We start from the raw sequence: 21565 nt of genomic DNA, 5'->3' as shown, positions 1-21565 counted from the left end.
GTATTCAAAGATTGAAATAGAAACCAGCTGTTCACAGCCTCAGCTGTGAACTGATTACATAGACTGTATATTGAGTCACACACCTATCCTCTCTCTCCCACCTTACACACCCTGGGTGGAACTCGGCCATTTGGCACCATCCCAGCTAAGAATCTAGTGTGTGTGTGCAGGTTTCCCATGACATTGCAACTTGCATGCCAGATATCTTAGAGGACAACTGTTGGGAAATGTATATTGAGGCTGCCATATTTACTTCCTTTTAAGAAATACTAGTTGCCTGGCTTCCCTGTTGATCCTCTGCCTCTAATACTTTTAGCCATAGACCCTGAACAAGCATGCAGCAGATCAGGTGTTTCTGACATTGAATAGTAGATCTGGCGCTAGCTTTAGCTTAGTATGGCCCTTTAACTGAGTTGTGTGCCCACGGTTCTGCTCCCTCTGCTGGGTGGTGCCAGAGATCTAGTGTTTGCATACAAGGGGACAAGGGTGCGCTCCAATGGTGCATTAACTTTTTATTCAAAAGTAACACGCATAAACAATTGCACTTACAATGTGTGTGCAAGTATTGCACATGTAAAAGGCAGCCAGCGAGTCCCTTCCGCTTCCCGAGCCTGGCCAGGGCTTGCAGGGTCCGTGCTCGATGTTAGGCAGGTAAGACCCGAAGAAGGCGTGGCTAAGCTCCGAAATGCGTTGTGACGTCAGACGGCTTGCCAAGAGGAGTAGGAGCCGGCGGTTGTCCCCAGTTTACCTGCCTAACATCGAGCACGGACCCTGCAAGCCCTGGCCAGGGTCGGGAAGCGGAAGGGACTCGCTGGCGTCCTTCTCGCTGTGCAATACTTGTACACACATTGTAAGTGCAATTGTTTATGCGTGTTATTTTTTAATAAAAAGTTAATGCACCATTGGAGCGCACCCTTGTCCCCTTGTTTCTGACATTGTCAGATCTGACGAGATTAGCTGCATGCTTGTTTCCGGTCGAATTCAGACATGACTGCTGCCACATAGAGCAGCTGGGCTGCCAGGCAACTGGAAATAAATATTGCAGCCTCCATATACTTTTCACTACAGTTGTCCTTTAACTGAGCCCCATCCATTTTTTTGCTTTGTGATTACTGGGATTGGCTCCCCATTCAGACTCGCTCATTGAAAAATCCAAAGCACAAATGTCTGCTTACAGCGGACCTGAACTCAGAATTTCCTCTGTGCTCTAAGGGCTCATTCACACTAAGGGCGTTTTCCCCTTTTTTCAAGCGCCCTAAAAAACGCTTGTGCAATGATTTCCTAGGAGAGAGTTCACAGCTGTACCTTTTTTTTATATGATTCTGCCTCAATGAAAGGTATAGGAAAAATGCAAAATGCTCACAAAATCGCTTTCTGCAGCGATTGTGTTTGCGTTTTTTAAGAATAAATACATTGTATTTATTCTTTTCTGGGTCAAAGAGTTCACTTCCTGACTTGTGTCGTCAGGGAGTGAATTACAAAACCACTCTGAAAAAGCCCCTTTAACAAAAACGCACCGCCCACCCAAGCATCAGGAATCGCAAAAAAAAATAATTCAAAAAACAGCTAATAATAATAATAATCCGAACATTTGTATAGCGCTTTTCTCCTGTCGGACTCAAAGCGCTCAAGAGCTGCAGCCACTGGGACGCGCTCAAGAGGCCACCCTGCAGTGTTAGGGAGTCTTGCCTTGAACTCTTTACTGAATAGATACTTGACCTAGCCAGGATTCGAACCCTGGTCTCCCATGTCAAAGGCAGAGCCCTTAACCAGTACACTGTCCAGCCAGCTTATAGAGCTCCTGATACTGCAGTTTCGTTGCTTCCTGGTTTGCTGGGAGCACAGAAAGGGTTAAACTACTGTGTTTACACATTGACTCTCAACTAGGCAGACAGCTTTGAGCTCAAATTTCAGTAGCTCATTACTTGCTGAGAAGGGAGAATTACACAGGCTGTTTTCTATTAATAAATGCAGGGTGTACACCGATCGAGCATATCGTTCTGAGATTTTCCAGCATGTCGATAGATACATGCAACAAATTTTGAATTGGTCGACTTGTTAATCGGACATGATCTTAGCAGCACTAATTTTCAACAGATTCAAAAATTATGAAATCTGATGATCGATCAGCCTCCAAGTCAATAATTGCATGAGCATCTTAACAGTCTAGTGTTTGTACAAGCATTCCCAGTTTTTTTTTTGCCCATCAAATTAACGGACTGCAGCCCCTCCCCTTTTCATGGGTTAGTACATGCAGCCAAGCCATGAATGCACAAAATGCCACTGGCTGCTGGCAGAAACCATAATGAAATGGTGTTTATATGGGGCTTGATAGAAGGTACCTCCAGACATGTAACTACTCCTGGCCTTTTTTATTAAAAAAAATTAAATGTTATCTGTTTTGTGCTGTTCTTTAAATATGTATTTGAAAGTTGAGGTTTTAGCACAAATAATAAAACCAGTCAAATATTACTTTGTAAAGTTGCTGATGTTACAAAAAGTAAATAAATTGATCTGACCATAAGCAGCATAATTCATGTACACTGATCTTTTCATGCAATTATAAAAAGAATCGCCTCCATCAGCATTGGACCCTCATTCCATTCCTATTGATAGGTGCAAAAGCATCATGTTTAGAATGGCAAATAGTAATATGTTTAGTGTACTAGCTGCATACATTTTTTTTTCTTCTTGCGGCTTCACTAAAATGTTGATCAGATAAAGCCTAGCTGAGCTAGCGTCACAACTTCAGCTCTGCCAGGATATTCATTGGGACTTATTGCTATTTACAACTAGCGCATTTGCTACCACAATTTTCGACTGTATTTCGATGGGAGTTTAAAAACTGATTATTGGCCAATCACAAATGCAGGAAAAATGCTGCACATTTGCAAATGGCTAAACGTTGAAGTGCATTGATGTAAAAAGGACACACCCATTACCATGTTAATTACGGTGCACATTTTATCAAAATGTGGCAAGTATAAAAGGGCCCTGTTATTTATTTATTTATTTTTTTTGTATTTTTATAGCGCCAACATCTTCTGCAGTGCTGTACAGAGTATATTGTTTTGTCACTCAACTGTCCCTCAGAGGGGCTCACAATCTTATCCGTACCATAGTCATATGTCTGTATTGTGTAGTGTATGTTTCGTAGACTAGGGCCAATTTTAGGGGAAGCCGTGTAACTTATTCGTATGTTTTTGGGATATGGTAGGAGACCGGAGCAGCCGTAGGAAACTCACACAGACATGGAGAACATACAAACTGTGTTCAAATAGAGCCCTGGCTGGGATACAAACTGGGAAGCCAGTGCTGCAAGGCAAGTGGTCTAATCACTGTGCCCCCATGCGGCCCTATGACATTAATTGTATTTTAGAGTTTTTTGAGGGTCAAAATGATTGGTCCTTAGCATCTCAACTGATTATCCACAGTAGGTACAGGTGTCCCTCAATGTCACTAGTCCTTCTTTCAGCTATGCAGCGTTGGAGTCTCTGAGTCAGAGCAATTTTTGGGTACCTGAAGATGGAGTCGTTGGTTTCATAAACTGAGGAGTCGGAGTTGGAGTCTGATGCTTTTTGTACCCGCTCGTTAGCCATGCAAAGGCTGTGGAGTAGTAGTTTGAGTCGGAGCAATTTTGGGAACCTGGAGTCGGTGGTTTCATAAACTTAGGAATTGGATGGTTTCTGTATGGACTCCACAGCCCTGTCCAGTGGGACAGAATGCTATTGTTCTTGCAGGAACTTCCTGTAATAAATGCCTAATGGTAATGACAAGACAGTCGCTTCTGGTACAACCAGTCAATCTCTTCTGTGCTTTTCAGGCAGTTATCTTTCTGTGTTGCTACACAGTGGCTTTTCAGGCAATTTTTCTCTATTAACCTTTTGAGTAATTCTGTGAGTGTCTACTTTAGTTTGTTGAAGTTGTAAAACCTTTGTCTGTTTATTAACTGTCTTATTTCTTTTCATATATTGAGTGATGAGTCATCTTTGATTCATCTGAGAGCAAGCTACACAGTTTAGCACAGCAAAATGGGCCCTTCATTAAACATGATCTACTCCTCTTTTTGGCACTGGTAGGCAATATGCATTTTAATTTCTATTAATGACTATTTAAAGCCTTGTTATGATTAAGAGAGCAACAACAGTTGATTAAAATGTATTAGTGTCTTTTAGGAAGATACCCTCATGCATATTCAATGCAATAGAAGGAAGCCAGATTAATGGGAATTATCACTGAGTAATGGAGACATGGGCTGTCATGTAAGAAAAAGGGCCTCTAATTAGACAGCCAGCAATTTCAAGCGAAGGAGGGTTCCCTCTTGTCTCATCAGCATCTTGGTTAAATAAACCTGTAGAGGTTTTATGTTTATGGAATTCCCTGTGTCGTCATGCTGTTGCATTAACCGTCATTTCGTTACCACAATAGTGAATGGCCGTCTGTAGACATGCGTGTGTTTGTAGAAAAACTATCACATCACACACTATCCACCCCCTCCTCTCTTTTTTTTAATGTGAATAAATCATGAACCAGCATCTTTAGATGGCTCTCGGCATTGATCTCATAACAGACCTCTTTAAATATTAATATCACTCTTGAATTTTGTACGTCAGGCATTTTGCTTCGAAGAAACACTCATTATAGGAGAGACAGACTTTTCCAGTTAAATGAAAGAGACAAAACAATCATTTGTGAGACTTCCGTTGAGACCGGCGTGCAGACTCTGAGTGGAGCTCATTTGTTTTATATACTTCTTTATATATCTTTGTGTTGCTATCCATAGAAAAGGTTATTGGGATTAGAGTGATTTTTTACAGGTAGTCTCAAGTTAATGAAAGAGATGGGAACTGTATGTTAGATCTTAACCTGAATCTGTCCATTAGTCTAACCAATCAGTCTCAACCTTTTTTACCCTGGAGGCAGGGCCGGGCCGAGGCATAGGCTGGAGAGGCTCCAGCCTCAGGGCGCAGTGTAGGAGGGGGCGCACAATTCATTCAGCTGTCATTCCTAATTGTGTTTGAAGCAGAAAGAAATAAGAAAAGGGGATACATAGCAGTGACTGTAAGCCAGATAGCTAGATATTAAGGTGTTGGGGAGGTTGTGGGCCCTGTGGCACTGTTAGTCTAATAGCAATTAGTGTGTGACAGCTGGGGAGGCAGGGATGGAGGGGTGCACTTTGGTGTCTCAGCCTTGGGTGCTGGAGGACCTTGTCCCAGCGCTGCCTGGAGGAACCCCTGCAAATCATTTTTGGATCTCGAGGAACCCCTGCATTTATTTTGCAGGAGGCATGGTTTTTAAAAGTTGGTGTGGCTGCTAATTTAACTACCCCCTATTACAGTGTCTCCTTATTCTAGTGCTTTCTATTAATGTGCTTCTTTTTACAATTGCTCCTACTATAATTTGCTCTATCATATTTCCTCCACCACCACGATAGGGGAAAATGCCAAGAAGCCCCTGCAGAGTACTCAAGGAACCCTGGTTGAGAAAGCCTGGTCTAAACACTGTGCAATCTCTGTCCCCGTACCTCCTCTATGCCCCCTTCGTCTCCAGTAGTCACCTCTGTTCCCCCAGGCCTTCTGTCCCCCCCCCCCCCGCCCCACTGTGTCACCTGTATTCCCCTCCCCCACTGTGTGTGTCCGCCTGTGCCCTAAACTAAAATATAATTTCACTGGTTTAAAAATTAATTTTTCTTGGAATTTTTTTTTTATTGATTTTGTCCAAAAACTGCAAGGTCTTTTAGTAAAAAAAAAAAAAAAAATTCCCTTGTTCTAACAGAATCAAATTTCACATTTTCAGGCTATTAAACTCCGTCCTCCTCCCTTGGACTTACACCCCCACCCCCTAGATTGTAATCCTACTGTATGGGGCAGGTCCCTTCTCCCCATGTGCTCTTCTACCCCACCATATGGACTTAACTCTACATTGCTATATCACTATTTTGTGTACCATTTGTTTAATGCCATAATGTCACTGTGTAAAGCTGTTTAATGTTGTAATGTCTCCCCTATCTATTGTGCAGCACTGCATAATATGTTACCACTTTATACGTTTTAATAATATCAAAGATCTCTAATTATGCAATCATGAAAGAGAATTTGTAATCACTGCTTTGAGGAATCCATTCCTCCTGGGGGCCCTAGTTTAAATAGTAAGTGGTCATACATTCTAATTAGCTGTTTGTTTATGAGTAGGACCTTGACTAATGTTCATCTGAGCTTCTAGGTATTTAGTCTCACATAACCATTTCAAGCCATTATAGGGTTCTCAGCAGGACAGCCCATTGTCATCCCACTTTTCAAAACAAAAAACACAACATTTTCAGAATGTATGAAGTGGAGAAGGAAGCCAGGGTGCACTAACCTGATTTATAAGTGTGGCTCCTCAAGTATAAGGTGCAGGGCTGACAGCTTTTTTTTGTGGCTAAAACATGCTTGTTCACAACCAGATTTTGGTATAGTATGGCTAGCTAAATCATCATTGTTTTAGGTTTAGTGTACAAAAGCGGCGGGGGGTGGAGTGGCGTGCAATGCTGTTAGACTTGTTGCCGTACATGAAAATTTGCATGTAATTGAAATGCGCCCATTAAGCCTGCAATGCCTCTAAGGACATCCTCCCAAAACGATGAGGCATTGCAGGCTTGAAAAAGGTAGGACGTCCTCCCGAAAGGTTGCTGTTTAATGCATTAGCCTCCTGTTATGCTGTATCCTGCCTTTGCTTGATGATGCCTTAATAAAGAGCTTATAAATACATTACGAAGACAGTGCTGGGTCATCTTCTGGTTTCCAGTCTGCTTCAATCCCCAAGGTCTGAGGGATTTAGACCTACAAGCACGTCGACCTGTTTAGTGGGTGCAACCTGCATCTTGGCTGTTCCATTAAGCTTTCATTGACATGTGGCTTTGTATGCGCAGAATTTTGTAGGATGTGCTAGAAAAAAATATATACAGTAAAGTCCTGGTTATCCGGAACTCAACTAACCAGGGGTCTCGACCAACCAGCTAGCATAAATCACTGGCAGTAGTCACAGTGGGGGAGGCCAACTTTTTAAGGCCCATACACACGTCTGATTTTTTCCGAACGACCGGTCGTTTGAACGTCCCGTCCAGTCGTCCGCACGCCAAATCGGGCGTGTGTACAGACTTTCGTTCGGGTGATAAGACTGATTTTGAGCGATCCGCTGGGCGGATCGCTCAAGACCAGTCTTATCACCCGAACGACAGTCTGTACACACGCCCGATTTGTCGTGCGGACGACTGAACGACGGGATGTTCAAACGACCCGTCCGGAAAAATCCGACGTGTGTATGGGTCTTTAGGCTGTTTGTGAGCTTTGCTGTGCTAAAGACTGGGTTCCATGGCTCCCCCAAGGTTAATATACTTCCAACTACTGTATTTTAACAGTTAATACAGAGTTCATGGTATATATGTAGAGTGAGGTATAGTACTATATAAGCTAGGCCAGAAAGCACACTTATCTGGCGTCATCCAATCCTGTTGCTGCCGCTTAACTTTTATTTGTTTGTTCCCAAATGTAGACTGAACTAGGAGATTAGGAGCATCTGATAGAAACTGCTGTCAGCTTTATGTTTTGTTTATGGTTTCACTCTTGTCTTCTGAATCTCTTTTTGTCATTTGTTGTTTGTATGATGAACACAAGACAATCGTCATTGTCTTATGCAGTGATTATAAAGCCCTGGATATCTTGGCTGTGATAAAGCAGTTGTTGGCCTCCTATGTAAGGGCACCTTAGGACACAGCCAAGAAATACAATTTTGCAGTGGCGGCTCTATGTTAAGCTGCAGCACTGTTTCCTGAGAGTGGCCACGTGCTGCCATCAGGCAATTACAATGTGATGGACTGTGCTGTTGTAATGCAGGGGAGAAGCCAACAGGGATTTGTGTATTTCCAATTACATGAATGATGGAATGCTCTCATTTGCCTTTATTTAAAGGTTGTCAATGGCAAATGCCAGCAACATTCAGTAAATAAATGAAAACATTATGACTATAGTCTGCTCTCTGCAGACAAATTAACATGGTAAAATGATTCTGTGTTTGTATATATGAAACTATAGCATGAAATGTAACTCTGCATCCTTTTTGTGGAGTGTAGTAGGGGAAATGTGCACTCCAGATGCTGCTTGACACTGTTACAGGGTATATAAAGAGGATTGTCCTTTTATACCTTTTATTTACATGAATTTAAAATGGACACACTCGCTCTCTTTTATTATAAGAGAAGAGAGAGAGAGAGAGATCAATAATAACCTGTTATATATTTGTACTGAGGATGCTAGGACTTGGAGAGAAGCAGTAGCAATACACAAGACAAGAAGATCCATACACAAGCTAGACCGCAGTTGTGGGAAATGGGAAAAAAATCCCAATGGCAGTAAGAAACTGCAATTATTATCCATATATCATGGGTAGGGAACCTTGGCTCTCCAGCTGTTAAGGAACTACAAGTCCCACAATGCATTGCAGGACTCTGACAGTCCGTCATGATTAATAAAGGCAAATGCATGCTGGGATTTGTAGTTTTATCACAGCTGGAGAGCCAAGGTTCCCTACCCCTTATAGAGCAATCCATCCTGGCGGATCTGTTTTGGGGCGACAATCATTGTTAATTCATGCTGAACGATAAGAAACAATCGATCGTCATTCCAAATGTGTGGCGAATTTTACACTTCCCCATTTTCACGCTTCCAGTAATGATCTGACTGCAAACCGCTGTTGCTAAATGCCAGGGCTGTTTTGTTTTCCGATAACCACGGTCTTGCATGTCTACGGCTCTTTACAGCGGTTCAATCTATTTTAAAAGATTATTTTATGTTTGTCACCTGCCTTTGCTTCACTACAGAGAATTGCCAAACTTTGTCAAGAGTCACAAACCTTTGCCACTCTGCAGAGTTCCCAAGTTTCTGGGATCTGCAGAGATTCCCTGGACTTGGCTACTCTATTCTACCAGTAATCACCAAGCTTGACTACTCTCCACAGATCTCTTCTTTGGTTTGGACCAGTGCTAGCAGTTCATTACAGAACTTTGTAGCCAGTAGACTTTCTTGCACAAGACAAACATTTGTGAATGTTTCAGGTTATAATCTACTATGTGTACGCCCCATTTCCAATTCCAGAAGCCTGTTAAGCAATTGGACAAGCTGGAAAATCCTTTGTCAATTGATTGTTCTTCCCCCTCGCCATAGTACAATAGCCAAGTAATGAGGCCAATCTAGCAGCACGTGCATATAGTGACTGTTTCTAGAACACAAAGTTGCTCTTTTAGGAAGTTGAAGTGGTCCGAGTAGGGGCTTGTAAAATATAGCTGTGGGAAACCATTGCTTAATGTATGCGAAATTTGATTCACACATGCCCTTCGTGGTGCACAACACCACAATAGATCGAGAATATAACTGCATGGCTGAACGGCCTGTATCTCACCACACAGTCTCCACTCCATCCAGTTTTTATCTTCACCTTTTGCCTTATTCTTTGCCCAGGTTCTGCTGCATGTGGCCCCTGATCAGCAATTGATAGTAACTGCTTATTCTCTGTGGCAGGCAGGGAGCACTGCATTAGTGCAGACAGATTGAATGTCTGCTCATTATGGCCTCAGCAGGAGAACTGTCACAATCATCAGTTTCCTACAATATTCTGATTCATTAACCATTTCTCTCTGTCCAGGGCTGCACCATAATGAGGCAATATGCTACAGCCATGCTTATTGGAGTCATTTATTGTGTCACAGAGTCAGAAGAAAAAGGCCTGCATTCCATGATTTGCTTGAACCACTTGCTGTAACATATGCATGGTTTTGAAAGTTGCACAATGTGTGCTCTTAAATCTCATTAATGATATTCTTGGCTAAAAATTGTTCATAATGTAAGGTTAGCGGGGTGTATAGTTTATATGTAGCAGTAATCGCTAGATTTGTGCAAAGCAGTGCTGATTGTTTTACAGTATTCAGAATACAGAGTTCACACATTTAGATGCTAAAGTCAACTTTCTCATAAAAAAAAATTCCCAATGAGTAATAACATTTAATTAGCAATAAAATATGAAAGTGAAATTCTGCTTTTTTTGTTAAGCAATATTCTTTAGGTCATCTCCATGTACAGTGTTATCCAAGTCTTTTTACCGTTTTATGTTTATGTGCAAAACCAACCATTTTAAAGAGCTCCTCAAAATGCTAGATGGGCTTGTCTGCTTACTGCAATCAGTTAAGCATTATTGTTAAACTTTATAACGTGCGAACATATTATGCAGCACTGTATAGTAGATTGGTTGAGAGAGTACAACATTAAATAATGTTACATAGGGACATTATATTATTGTTCAACAATGGTGCACACAATAGTCATGTAACGATGTAGGGACAAGCTGGCATGTTTTAGAGCATTCTAATCTATGTATGGTATGAATGGATGAATTCACATGGAATTTAGGAGCCAGTCTCCAATGTAGGAGACAACAGGAAATCTTTCAGCATCCTGTTTCACTGACCACCATCTGTACTTAGAAGGCACATGGACTATCTGGCTCCTGGGGTTTTTTCCAGCCCCTGATGTTTGTATTAGTCAGTGGTAAGGATTGTGAAAAGATACTTGAACCCACACGTGTCTGCAAGCAATAACTTTCACAGACAAAGAGCTAGTGTAGTTCCCATTTGTTTGGCATTTCAAACTGAACTTGGCACTGCAGTTGGGGCACATAGAATGTCATAGACAAGCTGATTGGCAGAACCCAATACACTATATCTAAGTAAATATCATGCTTGTCATTTTTTTAACCCAGTGGAAATATACAGCAAGTTGCAAAGGACACTTGTAGAATTCCCTTGTTATAAATGAGCAAAATCGTAGATTATAAAAGACTATAGAATGCGAAAAGGTAAATGGTAGTATAAGAACTTAGTGGGAACCTAAAGTGAGAGGAATATGAAGGCTGCCATCTTCATTCCCTGGTAACCAATGCAAGTTGTTTCTTCCCTGCTGATACTTCTAATATTTTAAGACAGGCAGCACACTTGTAAGCATGGAAAACGAATGCATGCAACATTTAACGCCACACTGATATACGGTACTCTTTCATCTGACAGCCATGCATCCAGCTATGCCTGAGAAATGGCTAGCACCTTCAGCTATTAGCAGTGCCATCCCTCCTCTAGCTGCCAGCTCCCTCTTTTGTCCTTTAGGCTCACCTAATATTGGAAATGTCATGTGACCCAGCCATTCAGCAGAAGTATACAGAATATACCGCTCCTTCACTAAAGAACAGACCACAGTTGGTATCCTGGGTTAGTCAGAGGTTCAGCCCTTGGAGTTCACAAGCTTTTCTGCAGTCACATGAACTTGAATAGTATTCCTGTGAGAGATGTGATGCACCCACTAGCAATCTACCTCTTCATATCTAGGATGACTGCATTTTTTTGTGCTTTTATGGTCTTATGGACCAATATGCGCCCTGTAGATTTGATAGTGATGACTCGGTCTCTTAGAACTTGACGACAGCTATTCATTGTTGCTTGTATCTTGGTGACATGCACACTTGTGAATTTTATTGTAAAACACAATAATTAAAAGTGGATTTTCTGCATTTGTAAGGGTTTTATTTATTTCTTTGTTTTATTGCATGTCAATCAAATAAATATAATGTTATGTGATTCTTCCATGTCTTTCTGCTGTTGAATGTGTTTATATCTAGCAATTTAAAAAACACCAGCCAGTTGTTAATATTGTTTAGTTGTCTTTTATATTGGCGGTAGCTGTAGGCTCCTTTGCATCCTACAATGACTAGGAAAGGACTCCACCCTGTACTATACGTGGTGCATCATGGCTTATCTTTCTGTTTTTCAGGCCACAGAAAGTGAGCCAGGAGATATGGACCTGAGTGGGTTGCCAGAGACTGCTGTGGACTCAGAAGATGACGATGATGAAGAGGATATCGAGAGGGCGTCGGACCCCTTAATGAGCCGAGACATTGTTAGAGACTGCCTAGAGAAAGATCCCATCGACCGAACAGACGATGACATTGGTAAGCTGACAAAAAGCCAGATTACTCGCAGTTGCTGACAGACCAACCTTTTTAATCCTCTTTGCTGCTGACATAAACAAGTCTCTGATAAAGGTCAACATCTAGCAATCAATCACTGGGTTAACCCACCATAATGGCAAAACTGAATGAAACCCAGTCAATATGCCTGTTTACAGATTGTGCTGTGCATTCGCCTCGCATCCCGTCTTTATGTTCATGATGATGGAGTGTCCTTGGGCTGAAGAGCTTCCACTCATTACTTATCTATGATCTATGTTATAGGCCGCTCATTTTTACATGTGGTCAGCAGCATATTTTGTTGATTTATTTTTCATTTATTTTTATTTATTTTTTTGGTTGGGGTGTTATGTGCTGAAATACTTATCCTAAATCAATACTTATTGATTTAGGATAATTCTACCACTGTATGAATATTTGCCAGCTGTGATTTAAAATGATTTAAACATGGATGATCAGATTTAGTTTACAGTGTTTTTTGTTTTTTTTGTGAATTACCAAGTGACTAGAAGAAGATATTAGCAGTGTTTGACTCCTGGCCCTGTGTTCTGTGTGTGGGGTGTTGTGACATGATTGGTGTTTGTTGCTCCACTCATAAGAACCTTTGCTCTTCAAAACTCATAGGCCCATATGCAATTAACTTTTTATCCTGAATTTTCTTCTGGGAGATAATTTTCATCTTCTGTTTAAAATAACTTTTCAGTACTTTGCAGTTAAAAGTAGGGAAAAAAGTACTACCAAAATCAGTGGCGTAACTAGAAATCACTGGGCCCCCCCAGGGCCCACTGAGGGCCGTTTTGGGGGGCAGGAGGGGTCGCAGCATGAGGGGAGTGCATTGGCCACCTACATCGCCTCCCTCGCCCCAGGCTCTCCCCTCAGCGCTCCCCCTCCAGCATTAATAGGTGGCAGCAGCGGCGGGCAGGAACACAGACATACCTCTATGTGTTCCACTGCAGAGGTCCGATCTCTAAGTGCCACACGCTACTTCCTGATAAACAGCAAGTAGCGTCAGACGCTTAGAGAGAGGAACCTCCGGCGAGTGGAACACATGGAGGTATGTCTGTGTTCCTGCCCGCCACTGCTGCCACCTATTAATGCTGGAGGGGGAGAGCCCACGTGAGGGGCGGGAGTGGCCCTCCTCCCCGCCGATGTTGGTGGCTGATGCACTCCCCTCATGCTGCGACCCCTTCTGCCCCTCAAAACAGCCCTCAGCGGGCCCCAGAGCAGTCCCGCGGCTGCATGGCTTGCAGCTCCTATTGTTACGCCACTGAGCAAAATTACTTTTAGTATTGTCTTGTTTGCTAGTGGCATGAGCTTGCCGGTTAGTCTGTACCTCTGGGTGTCTCAAGCCAAATTAATCCATGCCATGCACTGATGAGGATCATCCAATCTGAAACAGATGCATGTTGGATTGTTATGGCTCTGTACATGTTTGTTGATTGCAATCAGAGTTGTAGATGTGCTAAAATGCCACTTTTTAAAGTGTACCTGAGTGTAGTACACTAAAAGATTGGGTACTTACCCGGGGCTTCCTCCAGCACCATGAGCACCGATGTGTCCCTCGCTGTCCTCCCAAGTGCCTCCATTTGCCTGGTATCGGTCCCAGTAATCTGGCTCAGTTGCACCAGTCAGCTCTCCTGCTCGTGCGTGGCCCACCTGCACATGTGCAGAAGAGCCCGACTGGCATGGCTGAGCCAGTTACTGGGACCAGCAGAGGCACTTGGGAGGACGGCGAGGGACACATTGGTGCTCATGGGCTGGAGGAAGCCCCAGGTAAGTATCAAATCTTTTAATTTGCCCATCTCTGATTTCCTATAAGGTGATGGAGCCTTCTTAGCATTATGTAGAAAATCTAATGCCATAGAAGATGGATATATTCATGGAAATATTTCAATATCTGTGATTTGCTTGTTGGCATACCGTTTTGAGATCCCTGAAATTTCATTTGTTAGCTCATTTCACTTGTCTATAGTGTATACATTGATTATATTCTTGCTGTGGAACTAGCTGTGTGATGTACTTACCTGACTGTTCTCCTCTGCCTTAGAACAACTCCTGGAATTCATGCATCAGCTGCCTGCCTTTGCCAATATGACCATGTCTGTCAGACGGGAACTGTGCGCTGTCATGGTGTTTGCTGTGGTGGAACGGGCCGGGACCGTCGTACTGAATGATGGAGAGGAGGTCAGACAATTGTGTGATTTTACACTCTTATGTTAGACAGACCCTGTGGAATAAGGACACTGTTTTTAGAGAGCAAGTACAAGAGATGAAGCAAGCAGCAAAATATATGCATGCCTTGTGCACAGGCTTATGGCAGTCAGTGTTATGACAATCCAAGCCCTATTGTATGAAGGATACCAGCTGGGAAGCAAATCAGTATGCATATAACCTGTTCTGCTGGCTTCACATTATTCTCCTATGCTTTTGTTTGACAAATGATGAAAAATAATCTTTCTTCAGACTGATTGCAGTGAGCTGGACTGAGATGAAAGCTGGTTGCTGTGGGTTGGGCTTGTTTCCACTACGAATCTCAAACTGTACAGAAAAAAATGCATGTTTTTTTACCCGGGATGATTAGACGTGATTGTCTTGTGTGGCAAAAATGTAGCCTTGGCACTTGGCTTTAGCAGGCAATTACTGTAATCTTAGGCTGGATTCACACTGTGGATGTTACATAACCTACGGGTTATAATGTGTATGAACTGCAATGGAGAAACTGCACGATATAACATACACATACTTCCAAACTAAAATTTCAGTAACTACTTTTAGTTACAGGAAAGAACATTAGAAAGTATTCTCTGTGTGTAAAAACTTTTGTACTTTCACTGCAGAGAGCAGTACTGGTTTGCTTATTTCTGGCTATTAAAGGAGAACTGTAGTGAGAGGGATATGGAGGCTGCCATATGTATTTCCTTTTAAGCAATACCAGTTGCCTGGCAGCCCTGATGGTCTATTTGCCTAAAGAAGTGTCTGAATCACACCAGAAACAAGCATGCAGCTAATCTTGCCATATCTGTCTAAATTTGTCAGAAACACCTGATCTGCTGCATGCTTGTTCAGGGCCTATGGCTGAAAGTATTAGAGGCAGAGGATTAGCTGAATAGCCAGGCAACTGGTATTGCTTAAAAGGAAATAAATATGGCAGCCTCCATATACCTCTCACTACAGTTCTCCTTTAAAGAGAACCCGAGGTGGGAATTACTTTTACTATTGGGGCACAGAGGCTGGTTGTGCGCACTAAGACCAGCCTCTGTTGCCCCATCGTGTGCCTCCATGTCCCCCCTGCTCGCCGCTATACCCCCCGCATTGCTGGCGACACGCAGCGTGTCGCCAGCTCAATGTTTACCTTGCGCTGTCAGTCAGCGCTGCTCCCCTGCCTCCTCCGCATCGGCGCCACCCGCCCGTGTCCCTTCCCTCCCGCTGATAGGAGGGAAGTGACGCGGCGGGTGGCGCCGATGCGGAGGAGGCGGGGGAGCGGCGCTGACTGACAGCGCAAGGTAAACATTGAGCTGGCGACACAGCCAGCAATGCGGGGGGTATAGCGGCGAGCAGGGGGGACATGGAGGCACACGATGGGGCAACAGAGGCTGGTCTTAGTGCGCACAACCAGCCTCTGTGCCCCAATAGTAAAAGTAATTCCCACCTCGGGTTCTCTTTAAGCAAATGTAATCATTGCCGGCAAGAATCTCTCTCTGACTCTGTATTCACTCTGCCCTCCTTTTTTTTTCTGCTATTGCTAGGGCAATGTGTCTGTTCAGCAGAGGGGAGGGAGGCAGAGTGAAGACACATGAAAAGAGAGATTCTTGACAGCAATTATTACATTTGCCAATTAGCCAGAGATGAGCAAGCCGGTACTTACCTCTGCAGTGAAAATACACGTTTACACACATGGAATACTTTAGAATGTTTTCAAATGTTCTTTTATGTAACTACGAGTAATTACTGAAATTGTAAATTTTGGGAGTGTAACTCCACTGTAATTCAAATGCAGTTAGAATAACAAGATCCGTTACAATGCAGATATATGAATAGCCCTATAGAATTGTATGGGCAGTGAGTTGACATACAGAATTCTGCAGTGCAATATATAGTGTGAATGCACCCTAAGAGTGGCTATATTTCCTTACCGGTTAGTCATTTCTGCACAGGGTGTTACAATGATCTCCTGTGATTTCCATCTGCTTTTTTGTCACATTGTTATTTTAATGTAATAAAAGGTGTACAGTATTTCAAGTTTGTCATTTTTTTTTTTAAATCTCTCCTCCGATGTATAACTGGATGAAAGCGGTTAAATTGATAACTGCATCTTCTTCCACAGATTTTATAGCTATCATTTTCTGTAAATTACTTCCTAATGAGAACAAATCCCTTTTAAATATCTCTTGTATAATTTAATCGCGATGCCTCTTGCCTTGGCCTTGCAGCTCGATTCCTGGTCAGTCATTTTAAATGGCTCAGTGGAGGTGACGTACCCTGATGGGAGAACAGAAATCCTTTGCATGGGAAACAGCTTTGGAGTCTCTCCAACCATGGATAAGGAGTTCATGAAGGGAGTGATGAGAACCAAAGTGGATGATTGCCAGGTATGTAGGTGTAGAGCAATGCCAGGCTGCCAGCACAGCGTCGCAATCCATCTGACAGCCGGCCACTTCACGTGAGATCATCGGGAATGTCATAATCCTTTCTACGCTTAACTGCTGCCGTTCTGGGTCGTTAATGATGTATTCATCTGTTTGTGCACCGTTATCACTAATTAGCTGCATGTGATTCATTTACTGCATTCTGTTAAATAAACCAACTCGTATTAGCAAATGTTTTTCCAAGCTCCCAAATCTTCATTTTTTTCCTGGCAGACTTGTAGGCGCTAGTCTAGTTTAGGGGGCCCAGCAGTAAGCCTCATAGGGAACAGTTCTCACTGCACCTTCTACAGCATGCAGCGTTGTGATTGGTGGAATAGTGTGGGCGTAGCTTACTACAACCTATCTGAAACCTGCTGGAAACAAACAATGCAATTTCCCGCCTGATCGGCGGGAATCGGGAGATTATTTCTGACATATCCGTTTCCGATCGAGAAAAGGATCAATTTTGCAAATCATTATCATTGGAAAACCGATCCCTTTATCGATCAGGAGCAGTTTTGGACAGGTACACACACTACAACTGCCTGTCCGATCACCCGTCGATCGAAAGGGAAATTGCATCGTGGGTTCCCAGCATAAAGGCTCGAGATTGTGCTGTCCACCCAATGTTAGCAGAATTTCCTGCTGGGTCCCCTAAAGTAGCACTGACTGATAACGATTTCTACTCAGAATGCTGTACTGCAAATTACATTAGGACTTACTTGTATTTGTAATTTTACCTGTCACCAATTCTTTCATCTGAACCGTAGTGCAGAAGTAGAAACCCCAGCCAGACTTTATTTATTTTTTTTTTAGTTTGTTACAGAAATCTTCACTCACTGCCTGTTTCAGGGACACCAAGGTCTTTGCTATGATCTGAGTGTCCTTTTTGTCATTTGTAGAGTATTTTCTACATATATTCTTATAGGGAAGCCACAGGCAGCTAATGACCATTTCACCATTGGACTATATAGAGAATATACTCCACTAAGAGGAACCAGGAAGCTCATGTAATAATATTGGGCCTTCCCAGTACAAAAGTGAAATTGAAGTGAAACTTTACCATTGAGAATGCAGGAAGCAATAAAACCTGACAGAGACCTTAACCCTTCTCTCTATAAAACCTCTGTTATCCTGGTAAACTATTGTTGCTTCAGCTGTCAGGGATGTTTGATACTTGGTTCCTCTCTTCTGCGGAGAAAGAAAGGTGAAATATTAAACAATAGCTTATTGTTGCGTACGTTGTCTAGTTTTTAATACACTGACCAGCATTCTTTATCTTGACGGCTAGCATGCTGTGAGCCTCCAACTTCCCCCTACGTGTCTGCCAATGTGTTGTTAGAATAAATATTGTCTTTTTGTATTCTAGTTTGATAAAATGAGTCTGACCCCTTTTGTTTTTCTACCAGTTTGTTTGCATAGCCCAGCAAGATTATTGCCGCATTCTGAACCAGGTAGAGAAAAACATGCAGAAGGTAGAGGAAGAAGGCGAAATCGTCATGGTGAAAGAGCACAGAGAACTTGACCGCACCGGCACAAGGAAAGGTCATATCGTTATCAAGGTACCTGAGATTATAGGTTTACTAGACCCAGTTCATCTAGCCATAGACTAGAGGTGGCCATACATCAGGCGGTTTGGCGGCCGATCGACCATCCAATTTGATTTGTATAATCGAATTGGATGAACATTGGTGCCGCCAAGTGCATGCCCGATCGTCAAAGCAACCAATTTCGAGGCGGAAATTGGTTGCATGGTCGATCGCACATGCTGCAAGTTAAATGTCAAAATGGGCAAACATATTATATAGTGTATTGGCTGCTTTACATATGTGTATCCCATGTGTTTGGTAAGAACATGTAAAAATCTTCAGAGATGGACTGGATTAAAGGTTACTGTACGTTCTACTCTGGGAAGTGCTGCATACAGTAGGAAAGTGCTGCATAAAGTTGGAAATAACGTAGCCGACATCATTTTTTTTTTTTTTTTTTTTTTTTTGAGGCTGAAATAAGTGTTATGGTTTAGTCAACATCTGAAGTCTCATCATTTTTCTATCTGTTCTCTTTTTTTATTTTTAATTCTTTGATTGCATTGTTTTTTGTAGGGAACTGCAGAACGTTTGACAATGCACCTTGTGGAAGAGCATTCTGTTGTTGACCCAACATATATTGAGGATTTCCTCCTGACATATAGGACCTTTCTGTCGAGTCCCATGGAAGTTGGAAAGAAACTATTGGAGTGGTTTAATGACCCTAGCCTCAGGGACAAGGTTAGCAAAATACTTGTGTGACAAAAAATAAATAAATTTGTATATTAGCTACATCTGTCTACTTTTGCAAAATGTCCGTATGATTGTAATTCTTAGGGGCTTGTCACACAGATGATTTAAGTGCAGCAGTCACTACGACTGGTAACTCTTGACTAGACTTTGTAAATATTAATGAAGCTTCAGTGATAGCAGCTGCTCGCTAGCACTGTGATTAGCCGCTTGCTACTAGGACTCAGTCCTATGTGTGCATGGCCCTTATGGTGCACACACACTCACAGTTGTTGCCCTAAGAGATTAGGTAGTTTAATCAATGTGAGCAATATAGCATTTCCATTGATCAGCACACCCAAAAACTATATATAGTCAGTTGGAAATGCAGAATATCTTCTGTAAACCTTAAACACACGTAAGTTACAGACACCTGTGTATCCAGCTACATAAAGGCCATTAGCAATTCTCCAAAATGTATGGTTAAGGTTCAGATGATTACATCAAAACAGTGAGACCGCACCAGTTGATTTTGGTCCCTAGTAGGACTTTTATTAAACACTAATTAAAGGACAACTTAAGTGAGAGGGATATGGAGGCTGTCATATTTATTTCCTATTTGAACAAGCATGCAAATCCGGTGCTCTGACTGAAGTCTGACTGCATTGGCCACATGCGAGATTCATTTGTGTGATTTGTGTGATTTAGACACTACCAGGCAACTGGTATGGTTAACGCTTTAGCAGTCACATTTGTTAAAATGTATGTGTGCTGCAGGGCCACACCCCTGAAGATGCTGTAACATAAAGCTTTATTCATTTCAAACATTATCATTTGCAGGGTGAATCCTATTCTCTTTCTCAATCACCTGCATATGACTGAATGTTTGGTCAGTACAAATCATCTTTATTAAATCACCTGCACTGAGTCCCTGTCCCAGGAAATAGTATACAGCATGTGACTTCAGAAATGGTCTCTGCCCTTAAAGCCTAGTCAGTTTGCTTTGATGCAGAGTCTCTTTAATTGCATTCCTTGTTTAAAGTGCATTTGTGGCTAAAACGCTGGACCTCAAATGGATTGAGAGGATAGTTTGGTTCCCCGGCGGCTTGCTGGACCTGAAATGGTTTTATAGGATGGTTTGATTCCCCAGTGGCTCTACTTATCATATGAGTTGACTTTTAGATGAATTGCTGAACTGGCACATACATGCAGATTAGAACTGTGGACTTTACTTGGTGCATGCTTGTTCCCAGTCAGTAAGCATTGAATCCAGGTCAAGCATTCTGCCAAGGTAGAGCTATTGGCCAAGAGTGAGGAGAGATGGGCTGCTGAACTTTGAAGACCTGGGCCCATATGCAATTCACTTTTTCTCTTAAAGGGATTCTGTAGGGGGGGTCGAGGGAAAATGAGTTGAAGTTACCCGGCGCTTCTAATGGCCCCCCACAGACATCCTGTGCCCGCGCAGCCACTCACCGATGCTCCGGCCCCACCTCCAGTTCACTTCTGGAATTTCTGACTTTAAAGTCAGAAAACCACTGCGCCTGCATTGCCGTGTCCTCGCTCCCGCTGATGTTACCAGGAGCATACTGCGCAGACCAAAGACCATAGTGGGCTTGTGCAATACTCTCCTGGTGACATCAGCGGGAGCGAGGATGCAGCTGCGCAGGCGCAGTCGTTTTCAGACTTTACAGTCTGAAATTCCAGAAGGGAACCGGAGGCGGGGCCGGAGCATCGGTGAGTGGCTCCGTGGGTACAGGATGTCTGCGGGGGACTCATTTTCCCCCGACCCCCCTACAGTATCCCTTTAAGTTTTCTCCTAAGTGATACATTTTCATTTTAAAAAAAACCTTCTCAGCATTTTGTAATTTAAAAAAAAAGACCAACATTAGTAGAAAAGGTACTATCAAAATGATGTGTATTTTATTGCTTTCTGTGGGATTAAAAGGCTTTTTATTGACAGGGTGTGAAAATATCAACTTGGAGAAAACTAAGGAGAAAAAGTGAATTGCATGTGGGCCCAGGCTTCTAATAGGTTGCTTATGGGAGCTGCATATGGAAGGGGAAAGCTGCCACTCAAAGGGACTCCAATAAAAGAGAGGCTGTTGTACATGGAAGTTGCATTTGAATGAGGGGGCTGCACATGGATTTGGTAGACTGTACATGTGGTGCTGTGACTGTTTGTTGGGTTGGCTGTTGGAGAGGCTGCTATACAAGAAAGAAGGGGCAGCAAAAGAAAATCAGCTCACATTAACAACTGCACAAAGAGGGCATATTTTTGTCATAACAGGGTCAGCAAGCTAGCTGAGGTAGCCATTGTCTGAAGGAAACAAGGGTCAACAGTTGAAAAACTACCAATGCAAAATAGTAGTGTGGCTTCTGAGTCATTTTCTTGCTTCAGTGCTGACATGCATTTCTAGGAGATGATGCCAGCATTCACTTCATTGTGCCACGCTATGCTCCCAACTTCCTGTCCTTTATCTCACAGGTGACTCGAGTGGTGCTGCTGTGGGTAAACAACCACTTCAATGACTTTGAAGGTGACCTGGCTATGACTCGTTTTTTGGAGGAATTTGAGAACAATTTGGAGCGTGAGGTAATTTTTTTTATGTCATATCTATAGTATAAAGTGTATAAACGAAT

At 42.6% G+C, this 21565-nt stretch overlaps 1 protein-coding gene across 12 annotated transcripts in view; it reads left to right on the top strand.

Annotated features, from left to right (window-relative positions):
* The window catches only part of RAPGEF2 (Rap guanine nucleotide exchange factor 2), a 417203-nt gene that overhangs the window by 361329 nt on the left and 34309 nt on the right, over positions 1 to 21565 (top strand). For all 12 annotated transcript variants that reach the window (XM_068278845.1, XM_068278847.1, XM_068278850.1 and 9 more), the window contains 6 exons: positions 11850 to 12027; positions 14093 to 14229; positions 16476 to 16634; positions 18080 to 18232; positions 18773 to 18937; positions 21411 to 21518. In XM_068278845.1, coding sequence (XP_068134946.1) covers positions 11850 to 12027; positions 14093 to 14229; positions 16476 to 16634; positions 18080 to 18232; positions 18773 to 18937; positions 21411 to 21518 — 900 coding nt within the window. The remainder of the gene's footprint in view (positions 1 to 11849; positions 12028 to 14092; positions 14230 to 16475; positions 16635 to 18079; positions 18233 to 18772; positions 18938 to 21410; positions 21519 to 21565) is intronic.

This window comes from Hyperolius riggenbachi, chromosome 1, assembly GCF_040937935.1.
Source record: "Hyperolius riggenbachi isolate aHypRig1 chromosome 1, aHypRig1.pri, whole genome shotgun sequence".
In the NCBI taxonomy this organism is placed as follows: Eukaryota; Metazoa; Chordata; class Amphibia; order Anura; family Hyperoliidae; genus Hyperolius; species Hyperolius riggenbachi.
Note: the sequence above shows the minus strand (reverse complement) of the source record. Positions and strands in the feature narration are given on the sequence as shown.